The sequence below is a fragment of the Numida meleagris genome, chromosome 25 (genome assembly GCF_002078875.1).
Source record: "Numida meleagris isolate 19003 breed g44 Domestic line chromosome 25, NumMel1.0, whole genome shotgun sequence".
Taxonomy (NCBI): domain Eukaryota; kingdom Metazoa; phylum Chordata; class Aves; order Galliformes; family Numididae; genus Numida; species Numida meleagris.
The window spans coordinates 1520878-1536734 of NC_034433.1; the positions used below are offsets into that span (position 1 = coordinate 1520878).

The 15857-nt window shown below is 55.0% G+C and overlaps 4 protein-coding genes across 5 annotated transcripts in view; 2 read left to right on the forward strand and 2 right to left on the reverse strand.

The window, feature by feature from the left end:
* The window catches only part of SLC16A4 (solute carrier family 16 member 4), a 10290-nt gene extending 8175 nt beyond the window's left edge, over window positions 1-2115 (reverse strand). Inside the window, exons 1-3 of one of the 2 annotated variants that reach the window (XM_021376906.1) lie at window positions 1376-2115; window positions 874-977; window positions 257-389 (exon numbers count right to left, since the gene is read on the reverse strand). In XM_021376906.1, the coding sequence (XP_021232581.1) occupies window positions 257-389; window positions 874-977; window positions 1376-1391 (253 nt within the window). In that variant the 5' untranslated portion in view covers window positions 1392-2115. The remainder of the gene's footprint in view (window positions 1-256; window positions 390-873; window positions 978-1375) is intronic. The other variant, XM_021376907.1, reaches the window with a different exon arrangement.
* LAMTOR5 (late endosomal/lysosomal adaptor, MAPK and MTOR activator 5) lies at window positions 3041-5179 on the reverse strand. Its single transcript, XM_021376954.1, has 4 exons — window positions 5052-5179; window positions 4851-4912; window positions 3881-3998; window positions 3041-3411 (listed from the first exon to the last, which is right to left on the reverse strand). Exons 1-4 carry the CDS (start codon window positions 5084-5086, stop codon window positions 3351-3353), a joined length of 276 nt encoding a protein of 91 aa, XP_021232629.1. The 5' UTR covers window positions 5087-5179; the 3' UTR covers window positions 3041-3350.
* PROK1 (prokineticin 1) lies at window positions 7851-10191 on the forward strand. Its single transcript, XM_021376953.1, has 3 exons — window positions 7851-7922; window positions 8890-9015; window positions 9822-10191. Exons 1-3 carry the CDS (start codon window positions 7851-7853, stop codon window positions 9939-9941), a joined length of 318 nt encoding a protein of 105 aa, XP_021232628.1. The 3' UTR covers window positions 9942-10191.
* On the forward strand, window positions 12321-15458 carry LOC110388081 (embryonic pepsinogen). Its single transcript, XM_021376939.1, has 9 exons — window positions 12321-12376; window positions 12472-12634; window positions 12897-13014; window positions 13473-13591; window positions 13683-13882; window positions 14091-14204; window positions 14683-14827; window positions 15054-15152; window positions 15321-15458. The coding sequence occupies exons 1-9, from the start codon at window positions 12321-12323 to the stop codon at window positions 15456-15458; spliced, it is 1152 nt and encodes a 383-aa protein (XP_021232614.1).

The following is a 15857-nucleotide window of genomic DNA, read 5'->3' on the forward strand; positions in this document are numbered from 1 at the left end:
TGGTCAACTGCTGGTCAACCACTGATCAGCTGCTGGTCAACCACTGGTCAACTGATGGTCAACCACTGGTCAACTGCTGGTCAACCATTAGGCAACCATTGGTCAACCACTAGTCAACCGCTGGTCAACCAGGACCTCCAGGTCCTTCTCCACAGATCTCCTTTCCCGTACTGATGGGTGTGGTGTGGAGCAGCTGTAGGTGTGGGACCCGTGCCCGCTGCACCCTCAGGTCCCTCCCCAGCAGCGCAACGCTCACCTCCCAGGAAGCGCAGCGAGGACATGATGGAGCCGATCCAGCTGACCTGCTCCGAGGAGCCCCCCACCTCCTCCTGGAATGCCACGAAGAAAATGCCAAAGGTTTTGAGCATTCCCATCACGAACACATTGACCTGGGTCAGAGCAGGACAGATGAGGTGCTGCAGGGTGTGCTCCCTCCTTCTGGATAATACCAGTAAGGTGCCCACACTGGGGTGGAACCTCACTTGAATCCTGTGCAAAACTGTTTTTTTTCAGAGCAACAGAACAAAATGACATCAGAGCTTTGCTTTGCTCTCTGATTTTTGCTTATTTAATCCTAAAAAAAATTAATTTCTGAGCGGGTCTCAGAGGCTGCTCCCTTCCCAGGCTGGGGACAAAGGACAGCCGGTGCCTCCCGTCCCGGGGCTGGGGTTAACCATTGCCAGCCATGGAGGGCTCGGTGCCGGCCGCATCCTCGCTCTTTGCTCTGCCTGTCCTCCTGTGACAAAGCCCTCGCTGCCTCTGAGCCTTCCCCTACTTTTATTTGCCATTAGTTGGATGGGATCAGCCCATCCTGAGACTTCCCACAGACCCCAGGTTCTAAAGGTTTTGGGGTGAATTTGTTGCTCTGCTTACCAGGAAGAAGTGCAGCACCGCTGCCCATGCCCACACTCTGTCCGTGCCTTGGCTTTCATCTCCCGTTGCTGCTGGCAGCTCTGGCTTCCCTTCTTTCCTTTCCCCTGGGAATGAGAGTTTGGGGTACATTAGCTCCATGCTCCACCCCAGTCCTTCTCTGTGGAGGAGCTGGGCAGCAGCACGTTGTGCTCCACTTTAGTGCACTCTAAGGACCAAAGCTGCTACCACTCCTTTTCAAACAGATCTTCGGTGGCACAGTATCACCGCCTGCAAGCAGCCCAGATTCTTTTCTCCTCCCTAAATTGCTCAAGGCACATAAATTAAGCACTTTCCCCGCTGCTTTAGAGCGCTGGGTTGGGTTAGTTTGTGCTAGAATCCGGGGCTCTGGCTGTCCCATCTTTGAGCTCCTGGGGAGGCTTTCCCTGCCCACCTCCTTCCCGTCCTCCCACCCGTCCCGTACTTCCAGCAGCAGCGGAGCCGACAAACCTGACCCCTTCCTTACCGCCTTGCTGGTGCATGCTGGCAAACCTTCCCCGAAGCAGCAGATTGCAAAGAGGAATCTTCTCGTCATTTGCTCCAGAAACCAAATCCCCCCCGGCTCCGGCTGTGACCCGCTGCCCCCAGCCTGGCACTGCGTCCGTCTCCGGCACGGCTGACGGCCAACGCAGAACCGAGGCAGGACGTCGGTTTGGAGCCTTCCTCCTCCCTGCTGCTCCAGGCCAGGAGTCCCTCCCCTTCCCTGTCCGGGGCGATGGCAGAGCAGAATTCCTGCCTGGAGGAAGCGGAGCCTCCAGAGGAGCCGCCTGCAGGGATCCAGCTGCGGGTGAGGCTCCGGGTCCGGCTGCTGGCACTGGTGGGTGGAAGCCAAAGCTGCTGGCAGCCGCCCAGCCCTTGGCCCCAGGAGCTGTCACCCAGGCTGCAGCACTGAAATGGGGTAACGCTGCGGGGTCGGGGTGCTGGTCTGACCCCTCCCTGCCTTACTCCATCTTGCTGCGGGATCCTGGGACAGAGCTCTGGGAGCGGACGTCCTGGGGTAAACAGGAAAGCACGGAGAAACTTCCCGTACTGTTGGGCTTTCAATGCCTGCATTGAGCTTTTATTTAGGTGGGACAGTGTTTGCAATGCGTGCTACGAGGGCTTGGGGTGCCCAGGGTGCAGGGGAGGAAGCAGCAGCAGCACCTGGGGCCATGCCTGTGTTCCAGGCAGCTGTTGGGCCCTGATCATGAGGGCACTGGTCCCAGGGTTCGTTACTGGGAGCACTGAGTGCCCCCTTCTGTGCTCACATCCCCTTGCTTTTCACTCTTCAAGGAGCCCGTGGCTCTGGAGCAGCGGCTTCTGCTGCTTTGGGGCTATTAAGATGGGCACCTGCACACTCTTTCCAAGCTTATCGCCCCAAAACTGAGCATTAAACAAAATAAAGGGGCCGTAAACGATGGCAGCGCTCACCTCCCAGAGCAGCCAGGCTGGAGAGGAGGGCACAGCCCCTTCACTGCTGCTGCAGGAGTCATTAGCACCAACCTTCCCAGGAGGGTGCTGTGCAGAGCAGCTTGGCCCTGGAGCCTGCTTCATACGAAACAGTGACTGTGATTGGGAATGCCACCGATGAGTGCAGCAGTAAAGGCAAAGCAGTGTGAACTCCAGCCCTGCCCTATTTGTTAGTGTATGCTCCACTGCAAAGCTTCCTTTTCACATCAGTTACAAGGACAACTGCAGGCCCGCTCCTTTCTGCTCCCTTGTGCTGTGGAAGCACTTGAGCATAGCAGCTTTTCAGGGGGAAAGCCCTTCTGTGGGATTGTTCCCCTGCCCCCATTTCAAATGCTCAAATCCATAACATGAAGATTTTGTGGGGATGTCATCAGCATCTGTTCACAGTTCACACAAGGAATAGGCCAAGCCAACAAGTTTAGGTTTGAACTTCAATCCAAAGCATAATAATAAGCAAGTGACTCTCACAGAAAGCTTAACTAGAGGAGGCTAAACATTTCCTAGGAGAAATTCCTAGAGAAGTATTTGTACCTCTTATACTGGAGGAACCTCCAAGTCTTGGTGCACTGTTCCTTTTCTCTACAGCAATGCTAAGGAAGAACAGATTGGGAGAAGTCACCTCACTTGGATTCAGGGAAAGCCATGGGCAACAGTTTTCACAGTAGGACCAAAGAGAAGCAAAGGTTTTTGCAGGTCATTTATTGATTTATCCAACAAATAAGGCCACGCACACACACACACACACACACCTGGTAGTATCTATCATTACACAAGCTTGGCGAGTGACTCACATTTCATCTTGAACAGCACGACTGCTAAAATGTGAGCTGGAAACCCTGATAGATGCATAGGAGCTGGTAAGTAGAGAGGGAGAGCCTTCAGCCCAGATTTGGTACTAGAAGCATGTTCTGCATTGGAGCAGCTGAGGAGGGCGGTTGTCCAGTGAGGAGGAGCTGGTCTGGAGCAGGGAGTGGAGCATCAGGATGCCGGGGTCAGGATGCCAGCTTGTGCACTGCTACGGTGATGCTGTCATGCTTCTGGATCATGATGTTCCTAGAACAAGGGAAGTGCTGTCTGAGGCAGGTGAGGAGCCAGCTGTGAGAGCAGGAGCTGATTTGGCTGGGAAACCAGATGGGCAGCTCTGTGTCAGGGCTGTCAGTTGTTACAGCTGTTCCCCACACCCATGAAGGGGGCTGAAGAAGTCTTGCTAACCAAAGCGACACTACAGCATGGGCTAAACGGTCCACGGGGATCCCAAAACCGAAAGAAATACAGTGCTGCAGCAACCACCAACCCCTGAAAGGCTTCCAGCTGCTTCTGCAGTTCCCACAACCCAAGGTCCCACGAATCCGACCATCTTCCATGCCCCCATTAGTGACTGCCCTCCCAATGCAGCTTCAGCGATGGGGCTTCCTCCAGGTCTGCCAGTTAAGTAGAAGATGGGAGGGTGCTGCTCTGGAGATTTGGGGTGGGGGGAAAGGTGAGCACAGGGAACAGCAGCACCCTCGGGCTGGAATCTCACCCGCTATCTGACTCCAGGCACACCACGGGCGTGTCGGTCGGGTCGGAGGTGAGCTTGGCTGCCTGCTGGGCGAGCACAGAGATGACACCAGCGTGCTCATCCGAGAGCGTTCCTCGGCCTGCAGGAGGGGAGATGCGGGCTGAAGCCTCGTGTACCACGATGGGAGGCAGCTCCCCATCCCCGTTTCCTCCCCTTACCACTGTGAGGAGACATGCATCTCCCCAGGTTGAAGAATCTTTTGAGTTGGAAGGGACCTGTAAAGGCCATCAGTCCAACCCCCCTGCATTGAACAGGGACACCCACAGCTCCAGCAGGTGCTCAGAGCCCCCTCCCTCTCAGAGCCTCCAGGGACATGGCACCCACCACATCTCTGGGCAACCTGTGCCAGTGCTTTTATGATTTTTATCATAAAAAACGTCCTCCTTATATCCAGTCTAAATCTTCCCTCTTTTAGCCTGAAACCATTTCCCCTTGTCCTAGCACACAGACCCAGCTAAAAAGCCTGCTCCCTTCTTTCTCATAGCCCCCATCTGGTCACATTCTGGGCTGTGCTCACCCTCACATCCCCCACCTTGTACCGATCACAGGACCCAGCTGCAGAGCTGGCACTTGGATTTGCTGCCTCTCATGAGGTTCTCCTGTGCCTGGCCAGGTCTCTCTGGAAGGCAGCCCAGCCCACACCTGTGTAAACTGAGGCTCTCAAACCACCAAATAAAACAACAACCCTGATTTGAAGGGACAGGAAGAGCAGGCTGGGCTTTAGAACCACGGAATGTCCCACGCTGGAAGGAGCCCACGAGGATTATCCAGCTCCAACTCCCAGCTCCACCCAAACGCTATGTCTGACCCCCGGGCCTGACTCATCGCCCAAAAGCCTCCTCCAGGTGCGGGGGGTCCCTAGAGGGCTACGTGGGGGTCCCCGGGCCCACTCTCGAGCGCAGGCCCGGCCCGGAGGCGCTTGGGTACTCACATCCCAGGTTGAGGCCCTGCGAGTCGGTGCAGAGGACGCCCACCACGGCCGGGCTCTTCATGCTGCGGGAGAGGCGGAGGTGAGCGCTGGACGGCCCTACCCTCTGCCCGGCCCCTCCCAGCCCCCGGCCCGCCTTAGGCCGCGGCCAGCCCTCCCCCCTTGGCCCCATCCAGCCCCTCCGTTCCCGTTTCCCCCCCATACGTGTCCTCCAGGTGCTGCTCCAGGGTCCCCTCCATGCCGCCGGGCTCCGCGCCCCCACTTCCGCCCTTTTCTGCAGCTCCTGGCGGCTGCGTCAGTCACGTGACGCGAAAAGTACGGTGGCCCCGCGGGGCCAAAAAGCGTATCCCGTTCCTGGGAGTATCCCCGCGCTCCGGGCAGTGTACCCGCCTGTGCACCCGGCGCCTCCGTGACTCTGTCACCCTCACAGCAAAGAAGTTTTTCGTCCTGTTCAGAAGGATTTCGCTGTGTCCCAGTTTGTGCCCATTGCCCCTTGTCCTGTCCCTGGGCACCTCCGAACAACGCCCGACCCCTCCCCCCTGACCCTCGCCCTTCTGATACTGATCAGCACTGTTCAGATTACTTTCAGCCTTCTCCCTTCCAGGCGAACAGCCTCAGGCCTCTCAGCATTTCCCAAGCATGAGTTATTCCAGGCCCCACTACCTCTGCAGCCCACCACTGGGCTCTCTCCAGCAGTTCCCTGTCCCCCTTGAACAGGGGAGCCCAGCACTGGGCGCAGTGCTCCAGATGGAGCCTCCCCAGTGCAGAGTGGAAGAGAGGAGCACCTCTCTCATCCTGCTGGCCACGATTTTTGTAATGTACCCCAGGGTACTATTGGCCTTCTTGTCCACAGGGGCACACTGCTGGCTCATGGTCAACTGTAGGTCCACTGCTGGTCAACTGATGGTCAACCATTGATCAACTGTTGGTCAACCACTGGTCAATTGTTGGTCAAAAATTAGACAACCATTGGTCAACAGTTGGTCAACAGTTGGTCAACAGTTGGTCAACCACTGGTCAGCCACTGGTCAACCATTGGTCAACCACTGGTCAACCAGGACCCACAGATACTTCTCTGCAGAGCTCCTTTCCAGCAAGACCACTGAGTTCAACCCCCACCTCTACACAGCACCACTCAAACCCAATCGTTTTGGATGCCCCTGCAGCTTGGGGCTGTGCACACTGCCCTGGGGAGCTGTGCCGTGCCCACTGCCCTCTGGTGCAGAACCATTTCCTAACACCCGGCCTCACCTTCCCCTGACGCAGCTCCATACCTTTCCTTGGGCCCTGTCTTTGTCCCCAAAATGTTGTGAGGGCCCCACACCCCACAGAGGACCTGGGGCTGTAGCGCTGTGTCACAGCTGTGCTCGCCCTGCTCCCTGCATGCAGGACATGATTGATGGCAAAGCCCAGCGACGCCGGCACCGAGCTGGCTGAGACGCATCCACCTCACGCCTGGCAATGGATCTCAGCATGTCAGGCTGGAAAATTAAAATGTTATTGATGGGGGAAGTGATGTGCAGCGGTGATTTTTCTTAGTTTTATTTCTCTTTTAATTTTTTCCCTTCTTGATTGAGCTGGGAGTTGTCACCAGTCACCCTGATCTCACTGCATCCCCCTGTGCTGGGTGTCCTGGCTTGCCCAGAGCCCTATTTTGGGTTATTTTCACACTCCTGGGGAGGAACACAGGATGAAGACACAGCTATGCCCTGCCAAGGTTGCATATCCCTCCCCACAGGGACCCCAAAATCCCAGCTCATCGTCCATTCCCTGCAGCAAGGCTTTAGGACTTCTGGAGGGAGGATTTCTGGGGACGGAGAAATTAATTCAAGACCAGGTGGAGACTAAAGCAAAGCAGGAGAACAGCTGCCACTTCAAAAGGAACGCTGGTCTTTGGAGGGGGAAATGGCCAGGCTATTTTTAGGCAACTAACTAGACAATTTAGCATCGGGCTGATGCTCCGCAAGAGAAATTCTGCCATCAGCAACAGCAGGGAGCAAAGCTGTACTGCTGCTTGGCAGCCTAGATGCCAGGGGGACGGTACCTTGAAATCGAGGGCTGGAGAAATCCCACTCACGGGATCAAAATCACAAATACTCCTTTAATTATGGAGAAAAAAAATAGAGATTTCTTTCTGACCCTTGTGTCCAGGAGCGTTGCCACCTCGTGGGTGTGTGTGGCCCCGGGCATTGGGAATGAGCGTGGTCCTGGCTGAGCCCAAGGCCATGGGAGGCCATGGCAAGCAACAGCCGTGGCCACGTATTTATATGGATTCACGCAGCTTTCTCCATGTGGAGCTCTGCCCCTCACACCCTCCCACAATGTATAAATAAAAGCAGATGCTGATGGCTCATCCTTTCCTGTTTTTAAGCCGCTCCAGCAATCCCTGCTCGTGTTCCCATGTGCTCCCTGCGGACGCTCCAGATGCAGTCGGACAGGGGACGCACACGGAACCACACTCGGGATATCCCGTGATGCTATCAACCACAAATGAAGATACTGAAGCATCGTGTTCATGTTCAAACATGCTCTCATTACCGAAAAATCTATCACTTGCTCCTTATTTGATTCTCCGCAACCAGGTTTGTCTTTCTGTGGGATATTAATTACAGAGCCACGTTATTCCACGTTGTGTTCTACCATCCGGGATGGACGTTTCCTTCTCTTTTCTCTTAGCTCAATGACAGCAGATTCTTGATCTGATTCTGAACTCCACCTGTCAGGGATAAATATGCACGCGCCCGGGAAATCCAGCTGTGTTAGCTGAGCTGAGAAATAACCCTGGGAAATGGACGGGGGCGGGATGGCTGCTCTGTGAGTATTCCACCCCCCTCCTCGGTGGGGAAAAAATATTTCTTTTCTACTATTAGCGATGCAGGTCTCATCTGCTTGCTCTGAGCTCATCGGGAGAGGAAAAAAAAAAAAAACCAACCCACCCAAGCTGCAGGGGAGGGCAGGGGGTATATAGGGCACGGGGCGCGGGTGGAGCGGGCAGACAGCACCATGCGACGGCTGCTGCAGACCCTCTGCCTGCTGCTGCTGCTGCCCTCGCCCCGCGGAGCCGTCATCACGGGGGTAAGTGCAGCCTCAGCGCTCCACAACCCACAGTTTTGGGTCATTTTATGGCTTTTTTTGGATATAGGGCACCAATGGCGCTCGGCGCCCCGGCGGGTTGTGCTGCTTCTCTTGTTCTCCGGAGTGCGTTGCGTGGATTTGGGGTTTGATTTGTGCCGGGTACCGCTGGATTTTGTTTTGTCTGTGCAAAGCGCAGCGGGGCTGAATTTGCTGCCCTGAACTCAGCGTGCTTTGAACTTGCCCTCCACTCTCCCACCCGCGCGGTGCAAAGTCACTTGTGGAGCGAACCCGGCTGCCTGCCTCTCCCACCCTCCCTGTTTGCGGTGAGAAGACAAACACGAGGTGCTTGAGCTCCAGCAGCGCCTGTCAGTGTTTGCTTTGGGTTGATTTCAGTGCCTTGCTTGCTTTTGCAATGTGTCGGTGCCGTTCCCTATCAATCCTGTTCCTTCTTCCCCTGCCGCTCCGAGCACACGTGAGTCTGAAGTCATCCCACCAGAGTGCAGCTTCTCCCTCTGTTTCTCCTCTAAGCGCTGCACTGGACCCAGCATGCAGGGAAATGGGGGATTTGGGAACATTTCCAACTGGGGAAGAAGACATCCTGATGGGGAGCATGATCCCAAATGGGGATGGGAGCAGGGGAAGGGTGGCCAAGCCATGGTCCATCACTAGTTTTTAGCACTATTTGGAGGCTAAGAGGGTCTTTGGGTGCTCAGGGAGAACCAGGTTGCTTTTGGGGTTTGAGCTGCAAGCTTGTCCCCTGTGCATTGCTCCTTTCCTGCAAGCGTAGGGGGTCTTCATCCTGCAAACCACCCCAAATCCAGGCTGCGCCCAGCCACAAACCTCCTCATCCCGCCCCAAAATGAGCGAGCTGTGAGCGTCCCTCACCTTCCTTGGCTGCTCCCCCTGACCTAGATGGGGTGACCAGGACGCTGGGGGCAGGCAGGCTGACCCCATTGCCTCTCCCCAGGCCTGCGAGCGGGACCCGCAGTGCGGCAGTGGGACGTGCTGCGCCGTCAGCCTCTGGCTGCGGGGTCTGCGGATGTGCACCCCGCTGGGGCAGGAGGGGGACGAGTGCCACCCCTTCAGCCACAAGGTACCGGGGGGTCCCGTGGGTGGGGGGTCCAAGCACTGTGTGGGAAAATGCGCTGAGCTCGGTGCATAGGAGGGGATCTCAGTGCATGCCCTGGGGTGGTGAGGAGATGGGGAAGGTTTGGGAGGGGGCTCTGAGCAGCGCCGTGGGGGTCTGCAGGGAGGCACAGGCTGCCATCCCCCGGGGTGTTTTCTGCCTGTCCTCACCACCCTAAAGCCATGCACCGGTGGTGCCTTGGGAGCAGGGGCTGAGCAGCCCAACACATTCATTTAAAGCTAACTGCTCCAAATTGATTCGTAAATGCCCTGCCAAGCAGGGAGACGCCTCGTTAATACTGCAGAGCCGCCTGAGCGCTGCGCTCTCCATCCAACACGAAGCCCCGACGTGTTTGGATTATCCCAAGCTGCCATCCCTCTTCCAGTTCCAGACACACGGCCCCGGGGGGCTCCGTCTCTGTGCCCACGGATCGATTGTGCACGGTGGGAACAAAGATTTAATGATCCCATGCCTTCTCCTCCTGAGGAGGGAACAAAAGCGGAGGGATCAGAAATTCATTTCAGTCGCATTCCCATCAAACACCTGAGAAGCAGCAGAGGGGAATTCCCAGGGCTTTGGTCCTGGCTGATTATTTTTTCACCTGCTTGCAGCCCGAGGGCTGGCACAGGGTCAGGGTTGGGTTAGGGTTTAGGTTTGGGTTAGGGTTACGGTTCACTTGGGGTTGCATTTAGGATTTGGGTGAGGGTGAGGGTAGGGTTGGGGTTAAGGTTGGGCTGGGGTTTCCCCGTTCTCTCTCCCATTTCTCCCTGCAGGTCCCGTTCCTTGGGAAGCGCCAGCACCACACCTGCCCCTGTCTGCCCAACTTCAGCTGCTCCAGGTTCCTCGATGGCCGCTACCGCTGCTCGCTCGACTTCAAGAATTTTGACTTTTAGGTGATGGAGCCGTGAGTTTCGTCCCGGCCGCCAGCCCCCAGCGCCCATTTCTCGCCCCTCTTTTTGCTCAACACACTGTCCCCCCAGGCAACCCTAAAAGCGTTGCTAGATAGCGTTGCTACAAGCTGTGTATACGGGGAAACTGAGGCACGGTCAAGCGAAGCTGCTCTGGCACATTGCTTAGCAAAGCTCTGCCCCCAGAGCAGATAGAGGACAGCAAACATCTTGGGCCTCCAAAAACCCTTTCACAGTGTATAGCCTGCATGCCATGGATGCTGCCAGCCAAATTTCACCCCCATCCTTTCTTTTAGTGAGGAAATTCGGGAGGAGTGAACTTTCTCATCCAGCCTGCAAGTGAAAGAAACACCTGTCAATTAGCTTGGGTAATGAGGGGTTGGGTTTTCCCAGGTGTTCAAGCTCTGGTGCAAAGCATCATGCAACGCCACGTGTTTATTGGGGGGGAAGCGGAGCCGGCTGCTGCCCAGTGGGGATCTGTGGGACATGGGGAGAAAATTTCGACATCAGCCTCTGTTTCTGGTGGTCAAATTGGAGAGGAAAACGCATCCCTTAACAGCCCTTAAAGCAGTGACAGTGCTTGAAGGCAAAGCTGGTTGTGGGGCATGGAAGCGCTCGAGGTCTGCCCCCCTCCTCCCTCCCTTTTTGGTGCATTTTTATGGGTTTTGGTGCTATTGTAGTAATTGTTTCTGTTTCTAAGGATTCCCTACTGGATCTCTGTGGCAGATGCTGTGTTAATGGAGAATGTAAAATAAACAAGATCAGACAAAAGCTTCCCCACCCTTGTGTCTCCCCCAGTGAAATATTGTATGTTGGGTGAAAATAAAACATTGCAATGCCTGGGTTGATTTTATTTAGTTGTGTTATTATTATTTTTATTTTTTTTTTAATATACATCAAATGAAAGCCTTGTCTCCATGAGCAGCTTGGTTAACAAACAAACCAACCCCACATATCTCATTGGTTTGGAAGGGATCAGATATAAGGAGAAAATCCTTTACTCAGAGGGCGGTGATGGGAATGGGAAGATGGGAATGGGCTTTCCTTGGGTCCTGGTGGGTCTAAGCAGATGGGAATGGGCTTTGTGGAGATGTTCAAGGCCACGTTGGATGGGGTCCTGGGCAACCTGTTCTAACGCCTGATTTAGTGGTTGGCAACCCTGCCCATGGCTGGTGCTAGGAGCTAGAAGGTCTTTGAGGTCCCTTCCAACCCAACCATCCTATGATTCTGTGATTCCTTGTGTCCTGGTGGGTCTGAGCAGATGGGAATGGGCTTTCCCTGTGTTTGAGGGAGATGCTGAATGCATCCCTACAGCATGCACGTGTTGCTGGTTCATCCAGCCCATCCCAGCCCCAGCCCATTCCCACCGCTGCACAAATCAATGGAACAATTCCAGCTGGTTCCTATAATGCAGGTGAGGAAATCATCACGAATCCCTGCTTTACCCAATGACAAGAGCAGGGCCCATGGCAGAAAGTCGCTCACCTTGCAGCGCAGGGACACGCAGCATCACTTCTAGGCTAAGCAATGGGAACTGCGACAGGGGACTCAAACAACAGAGACAAAAGGGGTCTGTCAGCTTTGCTCCACTATCATGAGAGAAACCCAACCCCTACCACGATGCTGATGGCTGCCTCCAGCTTTTGGGGCCTGGGGGGGAGGCTCGAACAGGAGCTAATGGGGGGATCCTTGCATCCCCCAGCCCCAGCCGAGCTCCCTATTGCGAAGGGCGAGCCGATGCCTTTAGCAATTAGTAGTGCTGCTGATAGCAAGGTGCTCATTAGGATGTTTAATCTTGGGTTAATGGTCCCCGTATCGCTGGGCACACAGCTTACGGAGAGGGGTCGGCGTGCTGCGGGGGTCACCTTTCCTGTGGGCTGTTTGCATCCCACTTAACTAATTGGTTTTGCAGATAACAGCCGGCCAGGACGTGCAGGCAGCCCTCGTGCCCATGTCCCCACACTGAGGGGCCCCCATCCCTATTCAAACCTGGGACAGCCCCCCCATAGGTGGGGGGGAGTTTGCACAAAGCTGGGGTCCCACTGCTGCGTGTGTTTCAGATGCACAAATGGAAAGTGACAGCAAAAGCTGGTGCCCACAGTGGGGTTGGGACAAAGGATTTAGGGGTGCTAAAGGATGGGGGCAGAGCGGGAGCACCTTGCTGTCCCCACACCCCTGGTGACGTGTGGACGTTGGGTGTTGTTTGCCATGTGTGCCAGCACCTGGGTGTCACGGGGGGTACCTTGGCTGGGTGCCCGCTGGGTGGGGACGGCTCTGTGACTGCCCTTGGCTCCTCAGGTGGGGGGCACCGGGGCTATTTAAGGCACGGGGCACTTCTCCCTTCAGCCCTGCATCCCTGGCACAATGCGTTTCCTGGTGCTCCTGTGCGTGGTCCTTGCTCTCTCCGATGGCATCACCAGGTGAGCCCCTGCAGCATCGCGCTGTGCTGATACTGGCCCTGCCAGATGCTGCTTGCAAGCAGCGAGCTCCTGGCTCACTGTTTTTCTTGTTCCAGGCTGCCCCTGGAAAGGGGGAAGAAGCTGAGAGAGATCCTCCGGGAGAAGGGCTTGCTGCACCGCTTCCTCCAGTATCACCGCTACGACATCGGCACCAAATTCCCGCACGCTTTTCCCGACGTGCTCACCGCGGTCACCGAGCCCCTGCTGAACACCCTGGACGTGAGTGCTGGCTTTGACAGTGATGCAGGATGGGGGTGGTTTGTGGGATGCCCATCCCTGTGACTGTGCCATGCGTGGACCAAATCCTGAGGGTTTTTCCCCAAAAGTTGTCAGTTGATGTCTTCTGCCTCTTCCCACCCAGCAGCTCTGCTGCAAGCAGAGTGTCTCCATGCATACGTAGAAAGCGACCATAAAGGCTGCAAGGGGGCAAATCCATGTCCAATTCCATGCCCTAACAGCATTTCGTGGTCCTGTCCCATAGATGGAATACTACGGGACCATCTCCATTGGCACCCCACCGCAGGACTTCACCGTGGTCTTCGATACTGGCTCCTCCAACCTCTGGGTTCCCTCTGTCTCCTGCACCAGCCCAGCTTGCCGTAAGTAGCAGTGGGCAGGGCTCCCTGTTTTGGCAGAGCAGCACATCCTGGGCTTATAGCTACAGGGTCAAGCCCAGATTTTGGGGTGACACTGCTCAGGGATCAGAAAGCAGCACAGAGAGCAGAGCCCGTGGGACTGAGTCCCGTTGGATCTGCAGAACGCGTTGGCAGGATGAGTATTTGGTGTGTAGGAACTGCTAAGTGTTCTACTCCATGGGGCTATGCGTGTTGCCTCAGTTTCCCCCTCTACCCCAAAGGGGTGATGGGTTATCCTGCAGATCCCTGGCATTAGGATGCAGCAGGGATGTACAGCAAATGTTCACAGCTAAATTGTTCCTGCAGCAGGGTAATAAATGGCAGGTCTAAACAGCAATTCAGCAGGGTTCCTACTCCCACGCTTTCCTTATGGCTCAGCCTTGCTGAAAATCTTCATTTTTGGTTTCTCGCTTACCTTCTAGAAAGCCATCAGATGTTTAACCCCTCGAAGTCCTCCACCTACAAAAGCACGGGGCAAAACCTGTCCATTCACTATGGCACCGGTGACATGGAGGGCACCGTGGGCTGTGACACCGTCACTGTAAGTATCATGATAGCATCTCAGTGGCTTCCACCCAATTCCCACCTGTATTGCAGTGTCCCAGAGTGAACAGTGTTGCCCCCATCCCTAGGTTGCATCACTGATGGACACCAACCAGCTCTTTGGCTTGAGTACCTCCGAGCCCGGCCAATTCTTTGTCTATGTCAAATTTGATGGGATCTTGGGCTTGGGCTACCCAAGTCTGGCTGCTGATGGAATCACTCCGGTCTTTGATAACATGGTGAATGAGAGCTTGCTGGAGCAGAACCTCTTTTCGGTCTATCTCTCCCGGTAAGCTGTGTCAGCCCTGAGGGCTGGGGGAGGTAGCAAGTGGGTTTGGTTCAGATCGTTGCACTTGCTGGTCACCCCAGCTCCTGCACTGTCACTGATGCTATCTGGCTGTGGTCTGTGTGTCATGATGGGTAGGGACAGGGGAGCACGCTGCTGTCGTACCATGGCCTAGCAAACCCTTTGTTGTTTTCTTTTATGCATCATCCAGTGAGACAATGGGGAGCACGGTCATCTTTGGGGGAATCGATGAGTCCTATTTCACCGGCTCCATCAATTGGATTCCTGTCTCTTACCAAGGTTACTGGCAGATCTCCATGGACAGGTAACGAAATGACTGCCGATTTATGTTCATTTCTAACCGTTGTTTCTCAAGAGACCTACGGACATTGCAGGCTTTCTACTGGCACTAACGCACCACGGTGCAGAAGGCCAAGGGACCAAACCCCACAGTACTTTGGCAATTCCCACCTGATTTGGGGATGCTTTTCTTGCACTGGCTCTTCTCTTGCACTCAGCCTGGTCCCTTGGGACTGTGTCTGGTGCCAAGCAGAGTAAACTTATGGCCAAAACCTGGGCTTGGCTGGGTCCCAGATTTTGGCTGTGTTTGGTGCATACCCCCACGTTTTGCAGTGAGGCTGATACTGAAACCAGCTGTCACTGCAAGCCCCGTGAAGCTAAGAGATCAAGGGCAGGAAAGCACCAAAACCGGAGCTGTCCTTGCATTAACTTTTGCAAAAAAATTTGAAAGCATTACTAGGATCCAGCGAGTGCCTTGTCTCTTCTTCCCTCCCTTCTGCCAGCATCATCGTGAACAAGCAGGAGATTGCGTGCAGCGGTGGCTGCCAAGCCATCATCGACACAGGCACGTCCCTTGTGGCTGGGCCAGCCTTGGACATCAGTGACATCCAAAGTGCAGTGGGGGCCAATCAGAACACGTATGGAGAGGTAAGAGCGTCCACATCCTTCTCTGCTAGTGCTATGTGCAGCCTGGCACATGCCTGCCTTCACACCTGCTTCCATGCACAGACACACCAGCCCTGCTGCTCCAACAGAGACCTCCATGGGACTCTCCCAGTCTCTACTTCACACCAATAAAATCAAATCCCTGCCCATTTTGCACCATTCATGTGTTGCCTCTTACCCAAGAGCCTCTTTCCTCTGCCCTCTGCAGTACAACGTGAACTGTAGCCACGTCCTTGCCATGCCTGACGTTGTCTTTGTCATTGATGGTGTTCAGTATCCCGTGCCTGCCTTGGCTTACACCGAGGAGGTAAGGAGGAACCAGGGCACTGAGAGCCTGTCTTCATGTTCTTTTATTCTTCCAATGGCTCTCATCGCTTTGGCTTCTCCATGAGAGATGGCCATGAGCCTCTAGAGCAACCCAACCAAAGTTATTGACCCACATTTTCCCCCTTTGCCTTCTCTTGTACAAATGCAGAATGACCAAGGAACCTGCATGAGCAGCTTCCAGAATAGCTCTGCGGACCTCTGGATCTTGGGAGACGTCTTCATCAGAGTGTACTACAGCATCTTCGACCGGGCCAACAATCGTGTTGGGTTGGCCAAGGCTATTTAGATCTACTGAGATGACAGCACTCAACTGGACCACGGCTGTGTTTTTTGGAGCAGCAAGAGGTCCTCTTGTAAAGTGTCCCTTGCTTGCACGCAAATAAAATATTGATGATGTGGAGTTGGTGGTGCACATTTATTGGTGATAAAAGGGGAGGAATTAGGGAGGAGGTGTTGTACACTTGCTGCTTCGTGGTGGCAGCAGAACACTGGGAGAAGTAAAAAAGATTGGGGCTGCTGTGAGCTGAGGCTTCTAGGAAGCCAAGGCTGGCTTTTGTACTGGGGCTGTGTCAAATGAACCATACTGGAACATCTCAGTTTCCAGCCAGGGAGGGCGAACTCCCCACCCCAGACCCACAGACCGCAGACCCACACCCATGTCCCACCAGCATCACCTGGTTGCTCC